Genomic DNA, 26,229 nt, shown 5'->3' with positions numbered 1-26,229 from the left:
ATACATACATACATACATACATACATACATACATACACACACACACATACATACATACACACACACACACACGTACATACATACACACCTATTTTTTATTTGCTCAAGTAATCTGCCTCTCGACACATACTCGCAAAAAAGTATCGTTGTATTAAGAGGTCATAAATTATTAGAAAGAGAGAGAGGGAGAGAGAGAGAGGGAGGGAGAGAGAGGAAGAGAGAAAAAAAGAGAGATATATATGTGTTCGTGTGTTCCTATGTGTGTTTCTGTATTTTTTACAATGTCAACGGTCAGTAAATTTTTTATTGATATTATTATCGCATTAATCAGCCAATCAAATCTTTCATACATTTGTTCACTTAATCAACCAATTAACCAACCAACCAATTAATCAATCTATTAACCAACCAACCAATCAACCAACCAACCAATCAATCAACCAACTAACCAACCAACCAACCAACCAATCAACCAACCAACCAACCAACCAACCAGCCAACCAACCAACCAATTAATTAATTAATCAATCAATCAATCAATCAATCAACCAACCAATCAATAAACCAACCAATCAATCAACCAATCGGCTAACTTTTCATAATCCAGTTTACAGAGAAGTTGGTTGTCTCTGATAAAGCAGGAGCCATTGAGCGAGCAGCCACAAACGTCACACAACATGCAGGTCTCATGGTAACAGTCCTCGTTTATTTTTAACAAAAATTTATCTTCGATCTGCTTGCTACAACACTTACATGTTTCGATTTCTGTGTCGTTGTTGCTGTCGTTGTTGCTGTTGTTGTTGCTGTTGTTGTTGTTGTTGTTACTGATGTTGTTGTTGTTGATGTTGTTGTTGTTGATGTTGTTGTTGTTGATGTTGTTGTTGCTGCTGTTGTTTGTAGTTTTATTGATGTTATTACCGATCGTATTGCTGTTGGTTATGTGGTTGTTGTTGTTTTTGATGTCATTTTTGCTTTTGTGTTTGTTTGTCGTTGTAATGGCGTTAGTGTTATGGTTTACGTTGTGGCCGCTGTTAGCACTGTTGCTCTTGTTGATGTAATTGTTGTCGTTGTTGTTGTTATTGTTACACATAGGTTGAGTGCCGAGTGTTAAGTCGCTAGCTGCAAACAATTTCCCGCCATTCTCATTACTATTATTCCTGTTCATGTTGTTAGTGTCTTTGGTGTCATTGATGTTATTATTATTATTATTATTGTTATCGTTAATGTTATTATTATTATTGTTGTTGTTGTTGTCATAACGTTGAAATGAACTGTTGTTCCTTACTGATTTTTTCATTTTATTATTATTGTTGTTGTTTTTGTTGTTTAGTTTTTTATAACCGGAGGACGATTTATTAGTGTTGTCATTTCTTCTTCTGTTGTTGTTGTTGTTGATGTTGTTGTTGATGTTATCATCATCGTCGTCGTCGTCATCATCATCGTCAGCGTAATTATAATAAGGAACATAATTCTTGTAACCATCATCATCATCATTGTTGACGTCATTATCATCACAGCAATCATCATCATCGTCATCTTCTTCGTTAATTTTTGTGTTGTAAAAATTGCATTTTAAACCGCCAGTAGCAGCATTGTTAGTGTCATTGGTGTTATTGTTGTTGCTATTATTGATGTTATTACTGTTATTGTTGTTGTTGTTGCTGCTGCTGCTGTTGTCCTTGTGCGTTTTGTTGTTAGTGTTGTTGATGTTACAATTATCATCGTCATTGTTATCAATATCTGCGTTGTTTTTGTTGTTATAAAAGGTCCTGTTAATGTTGTTGTTGTTAATGTTGTTGTTGTTGTAAAAACATTTCTCGTCGTTTTTGTTGATGTTGTTGTTTAAGTTTTGTAGCAGTACGAAATCACCGAAAGACTGATAAAATACGTCATCAATAGTGTTGTTGTTGTTGCTGATGTTGATGTTGTTGTGGTTGTTAATGTCATTGTGATTGATGCTATTGTAAGTATCAGTTGTCATGTTACTTAGTTATCTCTTAATTAACGTAATTAAATATAAAAATCAGTATTAGAAAATATTCAATCTATCTTCTTTGATCATTGGCTTTATTATTTATGGTTAATTATATGTTATTATTAATGTTATTGTTGTTGTTATTATTGTTATGATTATTGTTATGATTATTAATGTTATTGTTTGTTGTTTATTATTTATTTTTATTTATAATGTACAAAGAACGTAGAACAAGAGGGACGAATTCATTCATTAAATCAAGAACTTAATGTAACTCTTCCTATTTATATCAACGCCTAATAGGATGGGTGGGAATACATTTTCAAACTCGTTCTCTGATTGGCTAGTGATCTGTCTGTCATGCTGGAAAGGCGGGGCTTGTTTTCAAGTGGTCAATTTAAAAAAAAATCTGTCCGGTTGTCATTTCAATCTTAAAATTAGTGATATGTGAATTGGATTGAATTTGCTGATATTATTGATATTAAATATTCATTCATGTATCTATTTAACAATTTGTTCATTCATTCATTCCCTCATTCATTCATTTATTTGTTTATTCATTCAATCTCTCATTTTTTCATTCAATCGATCATTCATTCATTAATTTATTTATATCTATTTTAATTTTTTCTCAATTCATCTATCCAACCACCGTGTAAATCTTTCATCCATTCATTCACTCATTTACTCATGTTTATTCATTCATTCGTTTATTCATTCATTCCTTTGTTTATTCAATAATTCATTTGTTCATTCATTTATCATGGAGCGAGAGAAAGATTTGATGTGGGGCAAGCAGACAGCAAACGCAACAATGAAGCTCTCATCAGATCATTGGCATCTTAAACGAAGCGTAAATAAAAATGAATGGATGAATGAATGAATAAACGATGAAATGAATGAATGAATGAATGAATGAATGAATAAATGAATAAATGAATGAATGAATGAATGAATGAATGAATGAATGAATGAATGAATGAATGAATGAATGAATGAATGAATGAATGAATGAATGAATGAATGAATGAATGAATGAATGAATGAATGAATGAATGAATGAATGAATGAATGAATGAATGAATGAATGAATGAATGAAGGAAAGAAAGAGTGAATAAAAAAATGAATGAATGAATGACCAGGGTAATTTGATGCCACGTATTTCTAGATATGACCACGCTGTTCTCAATGATGTCATTCAAGATGTTTAATTTTTTTTCAGCATCTCTTAATGACATCGCCTGCCGTCATCGGCTTTTACCTATTAAATGATTACCAATACTGTGTTCATTTGTCCGTGCATTCATTCGTTTGTTCATCCATTCATCTATTCATCCATTCATTCACTCATTCATTCAGTCGTTCACATGATAGCTCGCTCAATAGACCAATTGCATTGTTTTAATCATTCATTCTCACTTGAGCGCTCATTCACTCAACTATTCATGCACTAAATTATTTCTTCATTCATTCACTCAATCATTCATTTCATCATTCATTTATCCAATCGTTTACTAATTCTATCATTCACTCTCCCTCAGCCTCCCTCACATCAGCCTCCCTCACATCTAACCAACCCTGCAAAACTCATTTTCGTGAAAAAACAAAAAACAATAATGATATCAAAATTTAATTAAAATTCAGCAAACAATTTCTAGAGTTTCACCATTACCGTCCTTATCATCGTCTTCGACATCATCACCATCATAATCATCACCACAACCACCATCATCATCATCGTCATCTTCACCATCGTCATCATCATCATGCAGACACTCGCATCTTTCCGGATATTAATTTTAGTGAACGGACGGTCAGGTTATTGCGACCCGTGGAAGCCATTTTTTTCACCAGCTGACGTCAGAGTATCACGTGGTACATGCGGACGCCGTGTTGGAATGGCGGCGTACCTACCTCCCTCACTTTTTGTCTCTGTAGCTACTTCCTCTCTCTCTCTCTCTCTCACTTTCTCTCTCTCTTTCTTTCTCTCTCTCTCTATCATCTGATCTATTTGTCCGTTGTTTTTTTTTCTGACGCTGATTTCCAATTCATTGGTATTTCAATTACAATTCTAACCTGAATAAACACACAAACCTTCAAAAACACGCGCTCATACATACGCACACGCACGTACACACAAATACACAGACACGTGCGTTTATCAAACACGTACGAACGCCTTAACATACTTAAACTACACAAACCTATACAAATACACAAATTCTTGCACATACGTACAAACAAGAATACACAAATACACACACACACACACACAAATACACACACATAGACATACGCGCACACACAGAAACAAGATACAAAAAGTTAACGCCGATGTACGCAATAATAATATTTTTAATGAACAGTCTGGTCTACGCCCTACGCGACAAAGACATCAACAACGACGACGACAACAACTACTACAACTACAACAACTAAATAAATAACAACAACAACTAAATAAAAAAATAACAACAACAACTAATTAAAAAATAATAACAACAACTAACTAAAAATTAATAGCATCAACTAAATAGAAAACGAATAACAACAACTAAATAAAAAATAACAACATCATCAACTGCCACATGGGACGTTAATTTTTTTAGTTGTTTGTAGCCATATGGGGTCTATTTTTCGTCATGCTGTAGTAAAGGGTCTTATATTTTAGCTGATGATAGCTGTTCTTTTTTCTTTCTTTCTCGTGCCTTATCCTTTCACGACATTGGCGACCACCGACCTCTACAAAACCCGATCTTTAACGCTTTGTAGTAGTTGAAATGTAGTGGTGGTATTCAACAAGTGACACAAGGACTTCACGAATGTTGTTCGTTGTTGACCGCGATCTCTTTTCCCTGCAATCTTTCCAGTAGTTGTTAGATTTTCCATTCTTTCCTTCCGCATGATGTGACCAAAAAACTTCAACTGCCCCCGTCGGATTATCTGTAGTAACTTCTTCTTTTCATAACCGGACTGTTTTAATACATCCTCATTCGAAGTATGAGAGGTCCAACTAATTTTAATAATTCTTCTCGAAAACCAAATCTGTAACTGCATACTTTGCGAGCCATGAGGATCATGAACCAACGAGGCATCATAAAAGGAACCGACCTTGACTTTTAAAAAAAATTCTTCATTTAATTTCATTGAGATATCGACGATAATATTAATTTTGACCGAACTAATTGATACACAGTGCCAAAATTTTAAAAGTTCAATTATTTGCGATAGTGATAACATAGCGCTACTGATCATGATTCTTCAAAAAGATAACGACATGTATTCAGCCAACGATTTTAGTAAGGAGTGGTCTCAAGTTATTATTTTGAGCTCTCTCCTCTCTCTCTATCTCCTCGAAACGATGATCATCATGATTCTAAGAAAACATTGCGTTACTAATCATGATTCTACAAAAAAGGTATCGATACGTATTCAGATCAGAGCTAAAAGTAAGAAAGGTGTGGTCTCAAGTTCTATCCCTCTTAGTGGAAATTGAACTGCTTATACAGGTAGCAATAATAAACGCACATGTAGTTAGGCTAAGGGGATAAGATAATTGCTTACATAGGTGGGCAGGGACTTCTATTTTCTCACTAGGTGTTTTTTTTGTCTTGTTCCGCACAACACATACATTCCGCAGGTATGCCGTGCTGCTTGATCGTGGTGGGCTTGGTACTGGTTTGCATATTATTTCTATTTGTAGTGTTTGTTTTTATTTTTTTTTATTTATTCTAGTTATATAGAGTAAAAATCTGTAATATAGAGCTATATAAATTTATATAGAGTTATATAACGTCCTACCTCGGGAAACTGGGTCTCTGGACGCTAAACGAAGATTGATTGATTGATAGAGTTATATAGAGTTATATAGAGTTATATAGAGGTATTTTGCTTTAGTTTATTTCTAAAAAATGAAATAAGTCAATGATTTTATAACGCTTCTAAACGAAAGTAAAAATAAATTAAAATTTTAAAATTAGCTGGTAAAGAGAACAGAACATAATTTTTTTTCTACTGGTGAATAAACTCGGGTAATGCATCGTTATCCTCATCTATATCTACATCATCATTGTCATCATCATCATCTATAACATCATCATCTATAACATTATCATCATCATTGTCAGCATCATCATCTATAACATTATCATCATCATCTATAACATCATCATCATCATCTATAACATCATCATCATCATCTATAACATCATCATCATCATCTATAACATCATCATCATCATTGTCGTCATCACTTCTTCATCGTCATCAGCACAAATAAAGATAGATATTGATGTTAAACAAAATAATCACATTAATAATACAGAAGATGGATTTAAATGATTAAAAAAAAATAATAGCGTTAATATAACAGTAAATGATGATGAAAATGAAAACAGTGATGGCAATAATGATGATAAAAAATCTAGAAAATGATGAATGATTCATGTCTCGTCATGTAACGGCAAAGTCGTAGATGATGACGATGATGCAGATGATGAGAATGATGACGACGACGATGTTTGTTTAGTCCTCTCGTCGAAATCAGCGTTATCATTATGATGTGAAGATGATGATGAAGACGATGACGTTGACGGTGATGGTCCCGAAGGCACATAGACATAATCATCAGCACCACCAATTTTATTCACACCATCGTTATTGCCAGCACCATTACTTTTGTCTTCAATATTATTATCAGTGGAGTAGATGTGGGAGTTTTGGTTTTGGTGTTGCTGTAAGTGTTGTTGTTGTTGTTGTTGGTTTTGCAAGTGCAGTTGCGAATGCTGATGATGAAGTTGTTGATGTTGTTGTTGATGTTGTCGCAAGTGTTGTTGATGTTGTTGCAGATGATGTTGCAGGTGTTGTTGATGTCGTTGTTGTTCTTCATGCTCCCACATCTGTTTCTGAAGCAATCGTTTCTGCTCCGTCAAAATTTTTTGCATTTTAATTAGTTCTATTAACTCATCCTGATCATCAAATTTATCATTTTGTTGTTGTTGGTCAGTTGGTTGATGTTGTTGGTCAGTTGGTTGTTGTTGTTGTTGGTGGTCAGATGGTTGTTGTTGTTGGTCAGTTGGTTGTTGTTGTTGTTGGTCAGTTGGTTGTTGTTGTTGATCAGTTGGTTGTTGTTGTTGTTGGTCAGTTGGTTGTTGTTGTTGATCAGTTGGTTGTTGTTGTTGTTGGTCAGTTGGTTGTTGTTGTTGATCAGTTGGTTGTTGTTGTTGGTGGTCAGTTGGTTGTTGTTGTTGGTCAGTTGGTTGTTGTTGTTGGTGGTCAGTTGGTTGTTGTTGGTGGTCAGTTGGTTGTTGTTGTTGGTGGTCAGTTGGTTGTTGTTGGTGGTCAGTTGGTTGTTGTTGTTGGTGGTCAGTTGGTTGTTGTTGTTGTTGGTGGTCAGTTGGTTGTTGTTGGTAGTCAGTTGTTTCTCGCTGCGGATTATTACCATCATTTAAAGCAGTACCATCAACTCTTGACTCAAGGTTCCTAATATTATCATCAGCACTGTTAATATTTATATTACCATCAGAGAGCACGAAAGATTTCAGCATATCACTAAACTGCAGCTCCAGAAACTTCTCCAAAGTTGAATCAATAACTTTAGATAAACTTTCGTCAACAACAACCTCATCATCGTCACCGTTCTTAATCATCAGTTTGCTATCCTCTTCAGCCCTTCCACCATCATTAACATCTACTTTACCAGTTAATTTTATGACACCGCCATCATCAATGTTATCATTATCCTCACCACCATCAACTACCTCAACATGTTTTGCTGCTGGCAAGTTTTCTAGAATTTTCGGATCAAACTTTTCGTCGACGAGTTTCTCATGTAATCTGTATCCATTCTCGTTGACGAATTTGTCGAAATCGTTTGTCGATTTCCCGCCATTTTTGTTGTCGTCTGCTTTCTTGTCAACGATTATATCTTCTAAAGTTTTGACGAACTTATCGAGTTCACTTTTCATCTCCAGCTTCATCTTTATGTCCTCTGCGGAATCATTCATAAAAAAAATTATAAAGAGATGTTCTGTAAAATTTCAGTTATTTTTTGTTTTAAAATTTTAAACAACAACAACAAAAAAGAATGAAAACAAAGCAACATACTTCCAACAACAACAACAACATCATAACAAACAAACAAACAACGACAAACAACGACAAACAAACAAACAAAAAACACAACAAACAAACAAGAGACCTGTCTTCTTAGGATTCTCTCCAACAAAGACGACAAGATCCGAATCAAGCGTCCAGGCATTTCTCAGCGTTCTGGCCTCATCCCGGAAAAGGAACACCATGGGAATGGTGACGTCATCCTTTCCGTCGCCAGACATCGAGAAGTACTGGTTGGCGCTACTCGCTGACGAGGAGTCTGAGTTGTTGTCTGTGTGTTTAAGTGTGTGTGTGAAGTGTGCGTTTGTGTGTGGTGTGTAAAAAATTGTTGTTTGATTGATTGATTGAACCTTTCCAGAAAATGCGTATTATTTAAACGGCTGGATATGTAATCGATCAAATAAATGACTGATTGATTGATAGATTGATTGACGAAGTGGGCAACAACTCACCAAACACAATAGCACCAATGCCACCAGCTTGTTGCACACGACGGGCCTGAGTTTGTATACATGTAGGTAGATGTTAGTTTCTTCATACAGAATTAGTTACAATTTGGTAAAAGTACTAAATATCTTATAGATGACATCATGGCTCTGTGTTGACAAACCTTATCAATGAACATACATGACCCTCTTTCTACAATCACTATCTTCCCTTTCAACATCTCGCCGGCATTTGTGAGGGCCGTACATCCGTCGGCTGGCTCCGACATTTGTAGTTTACCTTCAACCTATTGAGTGGGCAAGAAATGGACATGGAAAATATCGCGGTGATCGCAAAAGAAAAATACTTAATTAAATTTTCATTCATTCAACTATTCAACTAGATAAACTAATCAACAAATCGATCCATTAATCAATCAACCAATCAATCAATCCATCAATCAATCAATCAACCAACCAACCAACCCCAAAATGTTCCTTCAGGCGCATGCCAAATTGAGCAGGTCCAGCTTTTAAAATGATGTCACCATACATCGGGGGCGAAATTAGTTGAACTACCTTCGGTTCTAACGGTACTATGAATATGCGTTGGTTTGCTTGTCTTTAGATGTGTGTGCATATGTATAGAATTTTGTATGGAATTGAAATCAGCCTCTTTGTCGTCATCATCATCATCATCATGAATTTTTATCACCTATACAGCAATAACCCTCTCAACCCTCCTCCTCATCATCATCATCATCATCCTCCTCCTCATCATCCTCACCTTCTTTCGACTGATATTTGGACAATTCAATCATCTCTTGCATGAACAGCATTCCATCGTGGCTGTCATCTGGAGACAAGGCCTGTTACGTCATCATCATCATCATCACTACCACCACCACAATCATAATCAGCATCATCATAAACAACATCATCATAATCAGCATCATCAGTAGCAGCAGCACTGATAATAGTAACAGCAGCAGTAATAATGCTAGTATTAGTAGAAAATGAAACTCGGTAAAATTAGTAGCAATAGCAACACAAATGTTAATAAAATCGACCTAAATACATTATCTAAAAGAAGACGACTGTGACCCTAAAAAATAAAAATCTAAAAATAGATGACCTCTGAACCAATGTGCACGAGTTGAACCCTGCCATCATTCATGGTGATCAGTTTGATGCCCATATGGTTCAATTTCTCCATCTGTTCTCTGTTGCCAGCTATGAAGTCGGAAGCCTTCAACCTCGCTGGGCGGCTGTTTGTGGTGTGGTTGTTGTGATGTGGTTGTTGTGGCGTGGTTGTTGTGGTGTGGTTGTTGTGGTGTGGTTGTTGTGGTTATCGTAGCTGTCAACCAATACTGACACAAAAATATACCAACGTGGTAAGGGGCATGGGGCACAACTTTTCCACCATGTTCTTGAGCGGCGTCCTGACGTCATGGGCATAACTGGTCACCCCTTTGAAGAGGTGACTGGCTGAGGGACAGGTGTTTGCAAATTCATGGACATCGTCATCTTCGTCATCACTGTCGTTCATGCTGTCGTGTTCATTTCTTACGCTTTGCAGTATGTTAGATGAAAGATTCTGAAGTTTAAGGAGAATAGTTGTCAACGTATTAAAACTAAATCTATTGTTATTAATCATCACTTTCACAAACCTCTGTCTTATTACCAGAAGCGGTTGTAGCAGCAGCAGCAGCGGCCGTAGCAGACGGTTGCGGACCATGAAGCGACAGGAAAAGAGGTAGTAGGTGAGCCTCAGTGGTGAAGATGTAGTCATCCACATCCACCATCATGTCTTCCTTGTTGGAGAAGAGAAGGTAGAGGTACTTGAACGTTTCCGCGAATACGAATGAATCCATTCTGTTTAGGTTCGGTATAATATAATGTGTGCCTGTGTGTGTGTGTAGTTTACGTGTGATGTATGTGAAACAAGTGTGCCAGCCAATGCGTTATCAATCAATCAATCAATCAATCAGCCAATCATCAATTACTAAATTGAGCAACCAATCAATCAAACCAATTAACCAACTGGTCAGCCAATCAACCAATCAACCAACTGGTCAACCAATCAACCAACTGGTCCTCGTGATCTCCTGTAGTGACGTCCTTGATAGCGGCAAAGCCACACTTGACGCGAGCTATCTTGTTCAAGTTCTCCATCACCTTCTTGCCAACTTCCAGGTAATATGGATCGCCAGTCGCCTTAGTTACGATGACAACGTGATGGTGACGATGAGATGATAATGTGTATTGATAGTAAATAACAACAGCAGAAACATCAACAAAAACCTTATACAAGAAGTATGTGGACTCGAGGAACTCAGGTCTCAACGGATGCTGGCCCCAGTGCACGCGAAAGTCACTCGTGAATGCCTGATTTGGCGGGAAATTATGTTAGTGTTGTTTGCGTTTGATGGTTTTGTTATTGCTGATGTTAATGTTTTTGTCATTGTTGTTATGTCTATGAGATAAAAGTTATTATCATCCTCAACAAAAACAACAACAACAACGATAACATCAACAACAACAGCAATAACAAAGACAACAACAATAATTGGCATACCTCAGGTATGAAGTTATGTCTAAGCATCACTTGATACAACATCTCGTGTATTTCAATGGCCGACTTTAAATCCCCTTTCAACACCTGGTGACATTTATTGTTTTATAAATCAATCAATGAATCAATGAATGAATGAATGAATCAATCAATCAATCAATCAATCAATCAATCAATCAATCAATCAATCAGTCAATCAATCAATCAACTAATCAATCAATCAACCAACAAATCAATCAATCAATTAATTAACCTGCAATCCGGGCCAAAACGCCAGAAGACTATCCATGAAATTTCTAGAGTTGGTCTGAGGCCTGTGCATGTGTACATCCAACATAAGGGGTCCGTTGTTTACGTACTTCATCACTGCTTTGTAGTGCTGATGGTTTTGTGGCGGTCAGTCGAAGAGTCAATGAGGATGATGATGATGGGATGATGATGGAGAAGATGATAATGATGAGGAAGAGAATGATGATGGGAAAGAGGAGGAAGATGATGGTGGTGATGAAAAGAAAGATGATAGTTATAGAGTAGAAGATATGGATGGTGATAACAAAAAACATTACATTACGACGAGCCAGTAAATGGATAGCTGTGTAAATATTTTTTCATAAATGATGATGATGAAGACGATGATGAAGATGATGATGATGACTAACATCATCTTTCAATCAATACTGTGACGAGCCAACAGATGAATGAACAACAAATCAATAAGAGAGAACGTGTTTTTTAATCTAAGTATTGACAACAAGATAGAGATAGATATCAAATGATATTCAATGATATCAAGCGATGACAAACATGATATCATGAGCGTGTGATACTGGTAATAGCGGTGATAACAATCATTACAATCATTTTCATCATCAGCTAATAATTGAAAAAATTCATCTATTCATTTCTTCATCCATTCATTCCTTCATAAAACTGAAACTACGTATATAATTCATAGTCAGTTTTATAGATAATCCAATTATAATAAAAATTTAAAAGCCATTTGGAATAATTATGCAAGACGTTCTTAGAAATAAATATAATAACAACAACAACAACAACAACAATAATAATAATAAGGGTACTGACTGTGTTGAACCTATCCAGGTATATATCATCGCCTAGCATGATGTAAGCCTTCATGAGGTACTCATAGTAAGAGTCAATGCCCGCTCCAACTCCACTCTCTGACCACCATGGTGATGATCGTAAATGAATAATAACAATAATAATTATAATTATGATTATAATAATAATTATAATAATAATAATGATAATAATAATAATAATAATGAGGTTACCAGAACAGAAGAGAAGAAGCACGGCTAACCTTTCCTCACCCAATCCCCGTTCTGTATGTTGATGACGGTCCCTACCAGGTCACTCGTCCTGTGCCTCGACTCCCACAGGTAGTCCATGGCCGTCGTCGCTTTTTGCTGACGTCATAATAGCAACAACAACAACAATAATAATAATGACAATAATAATAGCAATAATAATGACAATAATAACAAAGAAGAACGAGGATGATGAGGATGAAGATGGAGACGGCAAAAAACGGCACAATTTCACACCTCGTAAATATGTTTCCCGGTTAATCTGCTGAGTGCAGAGAACTCGAGTATCATCGTGCCGGCACAGGCAGTGCATGTGTCCTTCTCTTGGCCCGTTCTTGACTCTTTCGTGTTCACCCCGTATTTCAAATTTACCTGTTTGTGCGTGTACGTGTGCGTTCGTGTGTGTGTGTGTGTGAAAAAGAACAAAAAGAAAGAAAGAAAGAATGAGAAAAACTGGTCAACTAACTCTAGGATAAGGCATTCCAGTAGTTGTATTGAATGCAGGTAGCAGTCGATCAGCCACATCTTGCGCCATGTCCAGTAGCTCACCATTGTACCACGGCATGCGATGGTGTTTACGCTTCAGGTGATCAGCCATCAAATGGCCCCCTAGTAAGCCTCTGGTGACAATTAAGAGGATTAGGCAGAGTTTGGAAATTAGGAATGTGTTAATATTGAAAGTCTCCAATACCACCTCCATTATTATCATTATTACCAGTATCACAATCATCATCATCATCATCATCATCATCATCATCATCATCATCATCATCATCATCATAGTCACCATCATAGTCACCATCATTATCATCGTCGTCATCATCCCCACCACACTAATTACTAACCCAACAACTCTGATGTTAGTCTCGAAAACCGAGACCACAACATCGTTATCAAACTTGAGGTCACTCAGCATCAACCTGACTGACTGCTCGAACAAGTCCAACTCACCCAGCACCTGAAAATTATTCAGAAATATTAAAAATTAATAATAATAATAATAACGTAATTTATATAGTGCCTTATAGAAAGTAGTTAATAACCAACTAACCACTAGCGTATCCAGGGAATCAATAAGAGTCAGAGAGAAGCTTATGTAAAAGTGGAATTAAGTATTAATTAAACTATAATAATGAGTTTAGTAATTAATAAACACACACAAAAACGCACGCACGCACATACACACACACGCGCGCACACCCACATAAAATTTTCCAACACAACAATCTTTACACGAAAGATGCATTAAAAGTTACATTCTGAAATTTAATTCCCCAAATGTTCCTAACACTAACTTCCCCAGGACATCATCGATGTCACCTCTACTCGGTTCGGAACCCCTGTATCGACCCTTGCAACTGAGGGGCATCAACTCATCGGCGGGGTAGGCCACGTCCTTATTATGGGAAAATAATTTTTGATTGGTCATAATATAAATAAAGTATATGACTATAATTTGTTATAATATTATTATCAAATAAGTACACATTTAAACTAGTTACAATAATATTAATAGTTATCATCACTACTATAGGTATACATTGTACTATACAATTATCATCTAAACTACAACTACTACTTTTATAAACATAATTATTATATAACTAAATAACCCCATGTTTATATTATTTTAATAATTATTAAATTAGATTAAATACAATTACGAAATTGTTATTATATTAGTAGATCAAAAATAATGATTAATAAAACTTAATTAGTTCAGGTATGAATGTGTAATGAGAAACATTACCATATAATGTTTAAATGCATGGTGAAACATCTCCAAGGCTTTATCCCTTTAATGGTAGGTGGAAAATTTTGAAAAAAAATAATAATTATAGATTTTTTTATAAATTTTTAGAAGTTTGAAGAAAAAATTTATAATTAATGATTTAATTTGAAAATTTTAAATTAATTAAATTTAATTAATAGCAAATAAAATGAAAATGTTAGAAAGATTTTTAATTTTTCCATTGAACATTTGTAAATAAAAAAAAGTTATCTGAAAAAACTTTAGAAAAATCCATTGTATTTTTTTTAAAATGGTGATATTTTTCAACTTCACCAAGTGATGGCACTATATAAAAAGGTATGCATTGTATAAGATAAACTATAAAGAAAAAAGGCTGGCATTTGAGGATTCATGATTAAACTAGTTACAGGTCCATTAAATTTCCTGATAACTACAGATTATACACACAAAAACATTAAAACAATGATTTTATTATATAAATGTAATATAATTATATATATATATCTACAAAAGTACAAACACATATCAGATTGAGTTTTTAATTTAATGAATAATTATATAAAAATTCTACAATAATCATAGCATAATCAATCTATAATTATTATATCAATTGACAATATAATTGAAAAAATTGAATAAAAAAAGTAACACAATTTATTTTATTCTAAATAAATAGTGAATCATCAGTCATTAATAACTCATTAGTTATTAGGTAGAGCTAGAGAAAAAACTAACTAATAAAATAAATTTGTTTAAAAATAAAAAAAAATAAAGATGACCTTAATTCAGTTTTTTCTTCATTGCTCATACAATCCACATAAAAATTATTTCTTCTTCCATAAACAGAAATTAGTATTAATAATATTAATAATTTTTTAACAAAATCAGCATCATAAATCATTGCAATAATTTTTGTAACAATGATTATTAAACAAAATAAGATTAATAACTAAATATTAAATTACATTAAAAAATTAAATCAAACAATAAATTGGACACTAATTTCACTAAATTAGAAACACGAATTTAAATCGCAAGACTTTTCTGTTTAGTTGAAAAACCTGTAACTTAAGTTAACTTTTAGTAGGCACTGTACGTCAATAAACACAGGGTCAGTTTTATTTAAATTAATAATATTTTATTGTCAGCCATGGGCAGCTATATTTGTATATTTGATCCAACTTAAAATTATTAAATAACTCGAATTATTTAATTAGCCACATTATTAATTATTAATTTGTTTTATGTTTCTATTAAAACTACTACAACTTTAATTACAGCTACCCTGATAGATAGAATATATTCTATATATATATGCAGCTACCACTACTACTTGGTATGTATATTTTGTCAACTAAATGTCTAAATCTGTGTCTGTAAGTATGAATGTGACATGTGTGTATGTATGTATGTGTTTGTGTATTTATATTTGTATGTGTGTGGAGTATTTGTGTGTGTATGAATGAAAAATCGAGCTATAGTAATACGTAAAGACGATTCAAGATACCAAAAACGTCACAATCTCCATTGCCAAATTATACAACTTCATGCTCAGGAGATTGAATACTACATGAATTTAGTATTAAATTGCCAGCCTAATTTACTATATCAGCGCCACATTCAAAAAATATGGAATTTTTCGTTCAGCTTATTCCAATGTTCAAAAACTTTCGAACTGAAAAATCTTCCTTTTATTGTTTCTACCCTTTCTTTAAAAAGCTTGTACTAGTGCCCTCTTGTGTTTCTATTTCCTGTAAATTGGTAGAATAGGGATGAATTTACTCATCTTCACCCTTTACGATTTTGTACGCCTGAATTAGATCTCCTCTAGTCGTACGTTCGTCCAAATTTGTCAGATCCCATCTCTTCAATCTTTCCTCATATGAAAGTCTTTCACAATTGTTAATCATCCTTTGAACCTTTTCCAACACTTTATCAATGGCTAATATATATATATATATATATATATATATATATATATATATATATATATATATATATATCAGAAAACTTAATATAATTTTGTTTAGCCAGTTAACAAAGTTAGTAAAATAAAGCGCAGGTTAAAATAAAATCTGTACCACATACATGACGTACAAATACAATACAATACTACGCATAGACCTGTGTAATGTGTAGAACATATATATATATATATATATATATATATATATATATATATATATATATATATATATATATTTACAATATTCTATAAATTCTACCGAATGTTTGGCGTTAATATGTTTGTAGTATGTTTAAACGAAATCTAAACAAACTACAAACATATTAACGCCAAACATTCGGTAGAATTTATAGTGAATATGTTTCAATGAAAAATAAAAATCTCCATTAATTTATAACAAAACAATTTGACATCGTTCAAAACGTTTTTAAAAGATGTATAGATGAGAGACAATAGGGTAACTTTAAAATTGTAAAAATTTATAAAGTTATAGATAACTAAACACTTATTCCCATTAATTACTGACTTAATTAACATAATTACTGACCTAATTAACATAATTTAAGCGTAAATTGTTTGATAAGAATCGATGAAATCTGGACCTAGCATCTGAAGATCGTTCTCATCTCTGATCACACCCTTGGAAGATAATAAATTAACAATTATTATATAAACCGTGTCATCAATATAAAACGTAAATTAAAAACAAAATTAAATTAAATAATATAATTGTTAACTTTAACGCTCTCTACTACCGACACCGATGTTTATGACTTCAATGATCTCTATATTTCCAGCACCAGTGTTGTAGCTTCCAACAATCGTCATGTGTTCGTCATTCCGTCTTTCATTCAAGATTTCCGATAGATGAATACAACTGCTTCAAACGCAAACTTTGTTGAACGTCCAATCGAATGCCAACAGTAATAGAAACAATAAACCAATCCAAGTAACTATACATAAATCCCATTTACGACTTCGCTTCAAACCTCGCTCCAAACCTCGCTATTCACAAGCCTCTGCAGTACAATTTTACAATCCTCTATGGTATGAATAGATTCTATGGTTTACAGTCAATGTCAAATAACGAAGATAACAAATATAACAAGAAAACAACAATTAATTCTATATCGTAATTCAGACCATTCCAGTGGATATAACTATTTATCACATTATAACCGCTAAACAAAAATTTGTTTGTTACTTGGTTATTACGATCAAAAGATGTAAGCGGAACTCAAGTGTAATAATAATAATGTTATTCATAATTTATTAATCCTTATTATTCATAATTAGCAATACCATAGGTATAAGTAAGTATCGATTAATAAGTAGTAATATTGGCAAAAGTCGGTAAGGTTGGACAAACAAACTTTGGGCAGATAGCCGATGAGATTGGGCGCGTGCAGTTTCAACAACTTCTTCCTCTCCTCCTCAACTATCAGCTTCTCAATCGCTTTTATTCTCTCTTCATTTTCCAACGCTTTCAACTCTTGCTCCTTTACATAAAAAATTTGATATAATAAAATTTCCAAAACTGTCCATCAATTGAGAGTATCTAAAAATGCTTGAAAATACGACATCGTAAAAAAAACATAAAAATCATTGTAGAAAATCGGTGGAAAAAAATGCATATGCTGATATGCAATAAGCTAGGAACACAAATGAAACGAGATTACAAATAACAAAAGTACAACTCCATTTTATATATGTAGTTTTGTTATGCAACAGAGTTCAACGATGTTAAATAAGAGTAAAACAAATTTAAACAACATTAAGCAACGTTATTTAACCGTAAAATAATGTTAAATAAGATAAAACGGTGTTAAACAAACAAACAAACATACCCTCAGCATCTCTTGATGTTTGCGCTTATCTTCCAGCATCATCTCAATCTGTCTCTGGTGTTCCAGCCTCTTCAATCTCTGCTTTTGCGCGTTCATCTGCTCCAGTCTGTCGCCTTCCGCAAACTTCAACATCATCTGCAAAAAATTAATTTTCAAACTTTGAAAATGATTACACGGAATTTATTTATTTCTAATGTTGCTCTCAAATCAACGCTTGGAACGTTTTCTGTATCGTTTCATTATTTTTTGATCTATTCGTTTCAATAAGTCTTTTAATATTATCATAAAATGTCATTAACACCCTGATAAAAATACAACCACCTGCCTACCTACCTATCAATAATCATTGGTGGTGGTTGCGTTGGTAGTAACATTATTATAACAATATTAACAACAACACGAAACTACCTCCTTTTTGAAGAGTTCCTCTTCCTCCTTATCTCTCCTCCTCATCCGCTCTCTCATCATCATCATCTCTTCTCGCACTCGTTGCAACTCTTCTCTCTCTCTCAATCTCTTAATTTCCTTTTCCTGTTCGTTTATTTTGTGTCTTTGTTCTAATTCCTCTTGACTGAGAAGTAGACGAGCCTGTTCTAATTCATCGCGCTGTTCTTGTTCTTCCTTCAATCTGGCTGCCAACTGTCGGTGTGGTTGTTAGTGATGTGTGATGACGTCATTGTTGTTGTTGTTGTGAAGGCATAATTGAAAAATCACTAAATAAAACAAAAATCATAATGACGTTTCGTTTCAAGATGAAGCTAGCTTGAATTTTTTTTAAATTTTAATAAAACTTAAAAGTAAACAAGAGCGTAACAAAAATTTATTATGAAATAAAGTAGAGTCAGCACATTATATGAGAAACTGAAGAAGATTTCCAACTGTAAATATATATTAATGCACACATACAACAACGCTCCGTTGCTTTTTACCTCGTTCTTTACTCTTTCTTTCGCAACATTTTGTTCAACTCTCACATTCCTCCTTCTCTCTTCTTCCAACATCTTTTCCTTTTCATATCTCTCAATCCTCTCCTCTTCCATCATCGTCTTCATCTTCATCATCATCTTCATCTTCGCCGTCGTCATTTCATCTTCTTCAATAGCCTTGCGATAGTTTTCTCGTCTCTCTCGAGCTAGTTGGGCAGACCTGTCGCAGTGAGAAACAGAATGGAAAAATTATAAAACCTGACGAAAACACCTGACACCTAATTCACAGTCAGACGATCAAAAGATTGAATAATAGAAATTGACCATAGAGTAGGCAACTGAACGGACAGATATGCATATGACTGGCATTTTAAAATTCAATTGGAAGACGCGCAAAAAACACGTAAAAGCACATACATAAACAAAACACATACAGACACACATACACACAAGCACACAAGCACACACTGAGATAAACAAACGTTTCATCTTCTTCCTTTATCTTCCTCACTTCTTCATCTACAAGATGTTTATCCCAATCCATCATCTTGTTCCTCATTTCTTGTTTCAGCAACTCGCTCGTCTGATTTTTTATTTGGGATAGTATTGCTTGTTTGTTTGCTTGTTTTTGTTGTTGCTAGTGTTGTGCTAATGTAGTTGTTTAAAATAAAAGAGCACATGGGATCGTATGGACATTTGCATTAGCAAAGATTACGCTGATGTTCTTCAATTTTTCATGCTGCTGTCATAAACGCAGCGTATAACTTATATTGTACTGTGCCGTATATCATTATTATTAATAAATGGTGGCATTGTGGTTTTGTCATATTGGTGTGGTGTCGAGTCGATGATGAAAAACAAAATTTGTACCTGCTTCTGCAGTTGTAAATCCTTTTTGTAACTTTCAGACGCCATTAATTTCATCCTTTCATCCTCCATCATTTTTTCGTTTGTTTTTTTATTTTGTTCTTCAAGAATTTTTGCGTATTCGATATCTTTGGCTACTTCCTGTTGCTTGCTGACGCCATGTTTTTTCATCTGTTCTTGCATGGATTTCATGGCGTACGCTGCCTGTATTTGTCTCTCTAATTTTTTCAGCTCTTCGCTACAAATTCGGCATAATTAAATTAACGGTCAAATTAATTCATAAGTCATGATAATTAGTTGTGAGGAAACTATAATGATTATCTGAAGATGGAATATTTTATAAAAAAAATGAGCGTTTATACTGTAAACTTTATAGAAGAAGTTGGATAATAATACTTACTTGTTGCTGACGATTTTTTGCCTTATTTTTTCATTTCTAATTTTTTCCTCATTCATTCTTTTTGCTTCTTCTTCCATCCTTTCTTCTTCTTCCTGTCGTTCTCTACGCAACCTCTCACTTTCTTGATGCTTATATATATATATATTATTTTGATGGATGTATTTATTATTCATAGTTACAGTGCTCAAATTTTTAACAATAATACGCGCCTGCCAATGTTAGCAACGATCAAATAATTCTGTTTCAAAATGTCTTTAAACTTACCAATATACTTCAAACTCAAAGCAAAAAACCAATTTACAACAAATAAACAACTTTCTAAAATAATTTTTAAGATGGAACAAAAAAACACAAACAAAAACCTTGAAATACGCATCTCTTTTCTCAGCTTCATCAACCTCCATCATTTTCTCCCTCCAGTTTCGGCGCTGAACGGCTCTCTCATCAATTTGCATCATCGTGTTCTTCATTTCCATCTGTTTGTATTGCTGGGTGTTGTCGAACACCATGGCTTCTGAGACCCTCTCCCTGTTAATTCTCTGCTGTTGCTGGGCGTGAGTTCGTTTGGATAGCATGGCTAAAGATGTGGGAGATGGTTTTTATACAATAACGTCTATTTTTCTTCAAGTTTTATTGTTTAGAGTAGTATAATTTTTAATTAAAAAGTAATGCTAAGTAAAAGCACTATTATCTGTATCAATGTATCGATCATATCACATGATGACGTTAAATTTTTTGTTGGTTTCTGTTGAAAAAAGTTAAATTTTCAGTAATTCAGTTAAATAATTTGAGTATTTTCTATAATTTTCTGTATAATGTTATAAGTTTATTTAGTAAAATAACTAAAACCAGGTTATAAAATAAAAATAAAATAAAACATTAAGATTTGGCTTTGCAATGAAGCTTCACAATTTATTTAAGATTCTTTATTTATCCAATAAATAAAACCGCAACAAAAAAATTTCTCTTATAAGTTTTCAATTTTAGCAACTATAGAAAGAACTTATACTAAATTAAAAGTTAAAATTCATTAAAACTTATCATTATCAAAGCGTTGCATTTACATATATATGTAAATAAGGCAGTATCATTATTATACGTCACCATGGAGACATTATTAATACAGGTGTGGTCTTTCTAATAACCAAAGTTCTAAAGATCCAGGTGTTTTGCGAATGAGTGTCGAAGTGATATAGATATAAATAATAGTAGTATATTAAATCTTTTTTAGAATTTTATGTTTAATTAAATTAAATTTTAAAAATCTATAAAATAGACAAGAATATCATGTAGTTGAATTATTTGATTTAAGTACCGAAGTTTTACATGGCGAAATGACATTACGTAGATATGCCCACCATTATTTGGCGCTAAAATAAAATTGATAAACATTTACTGCAAATTTGGTATCCTTAAATTAAATGCCTGTCAAGTTGTTTTTCAATTCTTTTCGCAATTTAAATTATTGAATAAATATTTATAAGAATCACCTAGTTATAAACTTGTTGTGCTTTGTTATCAAAAATGGATTTTAAAAAACCAGATGAAATCACTAGCCTAGTACTTGGTTAGTCTTTCTTTCAGAAACTGAGTCTTCCTTGTTGGTCCCATCAAACGGGTCACCATTTGATTTGCACGCCTGACCATTTTAATTTATTTATTAATTTTAATTTATTGTGTAAATCTTCAATAATTTACTTATATTTTTAAGTTACATTAAAAAATGTGTTTTTAACAATTAATTCCAATTTTTAAGGATTCTATTTCAAACTTTTTCATCCAACAGATTATCTCAAAAAGAAAAACTTTTTGGACAGTTACAGATGTCTGAAAGCTGAACGTCGACGGAGCTCATCTTGCGACAATAATATTAATCTAGATAATGGGCAAAGTCGTCGAAGACTACATAGTTATAGCTCTACTAGTAATAATAATAATAATAATAATAATAATTTCAGATATGACGACTCTAGAAGTAGAAACCTCATTAGAGATGATGATGATGAGGAGGGAGGTGGTGCTGCTGTCACTGATGGTAATCACATTAATAATAACAATGGTCGTCAGAGAAATAGTTCAGCAGATTTTGATTTGGAGTCCATTGTTGGGGATTATTTTGCAAGGAGAAATTTGAATACTACTTCTGGTTAGGACTCTTAGTGTATTGTACATGTTTTTAAAATTTATAAATACATATATAATTTATATATATAAACATTTAAACACATGTGTTTATATATACATTCGGCATTACTCACATGTTGTTAGTGTTCTTTAATTTTTGCTTTCATATTAGTCTATTTCATGTTCAAATTTAAGTATTAATTAAGTGACTTTCAAGATGTTCTGAATGTTTGTTCACTTTTTTCCTACTCTTACTAAAGGTTCAAAGTTTGATAGAGAAGAGACAGACACCACCCCTACCTCGACCTGTCCCTGGTCGCCGCCCCAAATGTCACCGCAAGACCTCCTGGCCCAACTGTTCACCAGAGTAGATAGGCTAGAACAGAATTTTCAACACTTGAGTGCCCTCTGTTCACCGTTATCATCATCAACATCGTCATCAACATCAGCAACATTACCATCCACATCTTTTGGCTTGTCATCTTCATCGTCATTATCATCTTACTCGCTGACAGCACTTCAATCATCTATTTCATTGTCATCATCTTTGCCATCGTCATCAGTATCTTCATCATCCTTATTGCCATCATCATCATCATTATTTCCATCATTGTCTTCGTCATCCTCATCACTATTCTTGGCACCAGCTCCATCATCATTATTGCCATCAATGCTGCCACCACCATCATTCTTGACGTCATCATCATCATTCTTGACGTCATCATCATCATTCTTGACGTCATCATCATCATTTGTGACATCACCATCGTCAACAACAGTGACAACGACAACACTGATGTCTCTGGTCACATTTTCTCATTCAAAAACATCATCCAAGTCTTTCAGTCTTGAGTATAATATCTCCAACAATGACGTCATTAATAATAATAATAATAAAACTTGCAACAATGAAAATGCTGACAACAACAACAATGATAATAATACAGACAATGATGTTGATGACAGCTGCGTTAACATTTACCTTGATGGCGACCGCAATGACATTAATAACTTAATTAGTTTTGCAACTACTATTGCGGCTACCACTTCTACTACCACTGCTCTTACTACCACTACTTCTTCTACTACTCACGCTAATGTTCTTGCTTCTTCAACTACATCTAACCCGAACCCTACTGCAACACATACTAGGACCTCCGTTTGTAATGCTACTATTTCTTCTACCAACACTAACGTAAGATTCAATACTACCAGACCCACTGCCACATTGACTAACATTACTGATGCTGATTCTGATGTAAGATTTATTACCACTAGGCCTACTGTTCCTCTCACTAATACTACTTCTACTTCCAGTGGTCTAAAATTTAGTACCACAGCTCCTGTTATTAGTGCCACTAATGCTATTAGTAGTGCAAGTACTTCTGTAATACTTAATACTGATAGTTCTGCTGTTAGAAATTCTACTAATGTTACAAATTTAAGGCTTATTACTGCTACGGCTACTACTACAGCTAGTAGTACTGCTGCTAATATTGCTGCTACTAATGTAAGATATGCTAGTGCTTCAGCTACTACTATTACTAAGAATACTGTGGAGGTCAAAAAGCCATGTTTCAATGTTGGAAAGTTGAAAATTAACAATAACTCGACGAGGGCCAAATATTCTAAGAGGACATCATCATCATTGTCGCAGTCGTCTTCATCACCATCATCGTCTTCATCACCATCATCGTCATCATCATCATCGTCTTTGTCGTCATCATTGGCCAGATCATCTCTTGTTTCATCATCATCGTCGTCGTCATGGTCATCTTCAAGAGCGTCTTCATCATCATCGACGTCATTGACATGGACATCATCATCTCGTTTTGTATCCTTACCATCGTCATCTCATTTTGTATCATCATCGTCGTCATCATCATCTCCTTTTGTTTCAACATCATCGAGGACGCCATCATCATCCTATAAACGTATTCTGACAGTACCGTCCAAATCGATATCATTGTCATCACCATCATTACCATCATCTTATTTTGTATCGTCATCTTATTTTGCATCATCATCATTATCATCTTCTTCATCGCAACCATCATCATTATCACCATCTACTGTAATGACATTATTGCCAAAATCTAAAAATCCAACAACGTCGTCGTCATCACTTGCTGTTTCTTCATCATTATTAAAACCATCACAATCTGCCACAATACTATCTTCAAAGCCATCAACATCATCATCATCATCTAACACATCATCATCTAAAACATCATCATCATCTAAAAAATCATTATTATCATCTAATAAACTATCATCATCATCATCTGAGGGATTATCATCATCATCGTCTGAGACATCATCACACAAGACGGCGTCATCATTACGTAGAAGATTGTCATCACCATCATCTAAAAAATCAGCATTGTCCAAAAAACGGTCATCGTCGTCATCATCGTCATCATCTTCTTTGTCGTCCTCATCATCATCTTCGTCATCGTCTTCATCTTCGTCATCGTTGTCGTCATCATCTTCATCATCGTCTTCGTCGTCATCATCGTCTTCGACGTCTTCATCACCATATTCCTCGTCACCGCCTTCATTATCATCTTTGCTTTCCTCATCTATATCAGCAGTTAATTCCACTGTCGGCACGTCAACTGTGGCGACTTCAAAGGCGACACCAACGACGACATCAACGACGCCGCCGTCGAAAATAACGAAATCTCATAAAAAAACATTTCCACCGTCATCAACAGAAACTTCAATGACGTCATCATCAGCAACAACTTTAGCAAAATTTGCAGCTACAAAATCTGAAAAGAAAACTGCAACAACAACAGCAGTAGTAGCGACGTCAGCAGCAGTAGCGACGTCAGCAGCAGTAGCGTCATCAGCAACCACAACTGCAGTAGAAACTGCAGTTTCTTTAACGTTATCAGCAACAACTTCACTGACTTCAACAACAGTTTCATCAGCAATTACTACATCAAAGAGAGCTGTACCAGTAATGGTATCTCCATCAGCTAAATCCAAATTGTTGCCAACAACAATATCTACACTAAGGCCGTCATTGCCAGCGGCAAAAACCGCGACCTCTAATATAACACTAACAAAACCTTGCAAAGTGGTTATTAAACCATTGCCTCTGACATCAATCATAGCCTTTGGTGAAAAAAATTCGACATCAAAGCCAGCAACAACATCAACAAACTTAGTAAATGCCTCAACAACAACATTAACAAATTTAGTAAATACACCAGCAACTGGAATATCATCAGCTGAAATAATCTCAAAGTCGTCAACTACAACATCAAATTTCTCACTTTCTGAAGAGGATACAGCAGCTTACAAACGAAAACGTAAACGAACAACAACAGCAGAAAATACAACAACAACAACAACATCATTATCAGCATCAACAACAACATTATCGGCATCACCAAATTCCTCATCTGTCTTAGTTTTGTCAGATTCTGATATGACAAAATCAACCAAACATAAGCAACTAACAACGAAAAGTCCGCCAACGCTTAAAAATTTTAAAATGACACCAACATCAACAGCCTTAAATTCATCCAAATCTCCATCATTAACAATCCTTCCATCTTCAAAACCGACAAACAATCCCACCAGTAAACTAACATCAACAACTTCATCAAAAGCAGCAACAGAAACTGTTTTTTCTACTTCTACGACATCAACTTCATCAACAATGGCACCATCTATATCAGCAGTGGCAGCAACAACTTCATCAACTTCAGTAGCGACAACATCAACTTCAGCAGCGACAACGTCAACTTCAGTAGCGACAACATCAGCTTCAGCAGCGACAACATCATCTCAGCTAGTACCACTAACGCGAACAATTCTAGCAGCTTTCTTGACACCATCAAAACTGCCGGTACCACCATCACCACTGATGATGACGGCGGCGTCGCCAGCACTCTCTANGACATCTTTA

At 34.4% G+C, this 26,229-nt stretch overlaps 4 protein-coding genes across 4 annotated transcripts in view; 1 reads left to right on the top strand and 3 right to left on the bottom strand.

The window, feature by feature from the left end:
• Positions 1 to 595: 595 nt before the first annotated feature.
• Positions 596 to 754, bottom strand: HELRODRAFT_138363 (hypothetical protein; the record flags this gene model as incomplete). Its single annotated transcript, XM_009012810.1, has 1 exon — positions 596 to 754. A coding segment is annotated over one exon (159 nt), but the record flags the coding sequence as incomplete, so codon positions are not given.
• Positions 755 to 8,101: 7,347 nt separating this feature from the next.
• HELRODRAFT_109117 (hypothetical protein) lies at positions 8,102 to 14,222 on the bottom strand (the record flags this gene model as incomplete). Its single annotated transcript, XM_009012809.1, has 20 exons — positions 14,175 to 14,222; positions 13,720 to 13,820; positions 13,476 to 13,515; positions 13,270 to 13,382; positions 12,891 to 13,044; positions 12,662 to 12,796; positions 12,418 to 12,523; positions 12,177 to 12,274; positions 11,344 to 11,469; positions 11,094 to 11,177; positions 10,820 to 10,903; positions 10,608 to 10,732; positions 10,241 to 10,390; positions 9,907 to 10,080; positions 9,651 to 9,783; positions 9,303 to 9,384; positions 8,990 to 9,111; positions 8,701 to 8,823; positions 8,543 to 8,588; positions 8,102 to 8,361 (listed from the first exon to the last, which is right to left on the bottom strand). Exons 1-20 carry the CDS (start codon positions 14,202 to 14,204, stop codon positions 8,102 to 8,104), a joined length of 2,286 nt encoding a protein of 761 aa, XP_009011057.1. The 5' UTR covers positions 14,205 to 14,222.
• Positions 14,223 to 16,704: 2,482 nt separating this feature from the next.
• On the bottom strand, positions 16,705 to 20,758 carry HELRODRAFT_167287 (hypothetical protein; the record flags this gene model as incomplete). Its single annotated transcript, XM_009012808.1, has 9 exons — positions 16,705 to 16,782; positions 17,517 to 17,642; positions 17,991 to 18,125; positions 18,399 to 18,629; positions 18,920 to 19,136; positions 19,399 to 19,499; positions 19,787 to 20,021; positions 20,184 to 20,311; positions 20,546 to 20,758. 9 exons carry the CDS (start codon positions 20,756 to 20,758, stop codon positions 16,705 to 16,707), a joined length of 1,464 nt encoding a protein of 487 aa, XP_009011056.1.
• A 943-nt stretch (positions 20,759 to 21,701) lies between these two features.
• HELRODRAFT_190175 (hypothetical protein) overlaps positions 21,702 to 26,229 on the top strand; it is a 9,747-nt gene continuing 5,219 nt past the window's right edge. Inside the window, exons 1-4 of the mRNA XM_009012807.1 lie at positions 21,702 to 21,750; positions 21,970 to 22,329; positions 23,087 to 24,077; positions 25,931 to 26,169. Coding sequence (XP_009011055.1) covers positions 21,708 to 21,750; positions 21,970 to 22,329; positions 23,087 to 24,077; positions 25,931 to 26,169 — 1,633 coding nt within the window. The 5' untranslated portion in view covers positions 21,702 to 21,707. The remainder of the gene's footprint in view (positions 21,751 to 21,969; positions 22,330 to 23,086; positions 24,078 to 25,930; positions 26,170 to 26,229) is intronic.

This window comes from Helobdella robusta, assembly GCF_000326865.2.
Source record: "Helobdella robusta unplaced genomic scaffold HELROscaffold_11, whole genome shotgun sequence".
Classification (NCBI taxonomy): domain Eukaryota; kingdom Metazoa; phylum Annelida; class Clitellata; order Rhynchobdellida; family Glossiphoniidae; genus Helobdella; species Helobdella robusta.
The sequence above is the reverse complement of the archived record's forward strand: the minus strand, read 5'-3'. Positions and strand labels throughout refer to the sequence as shown.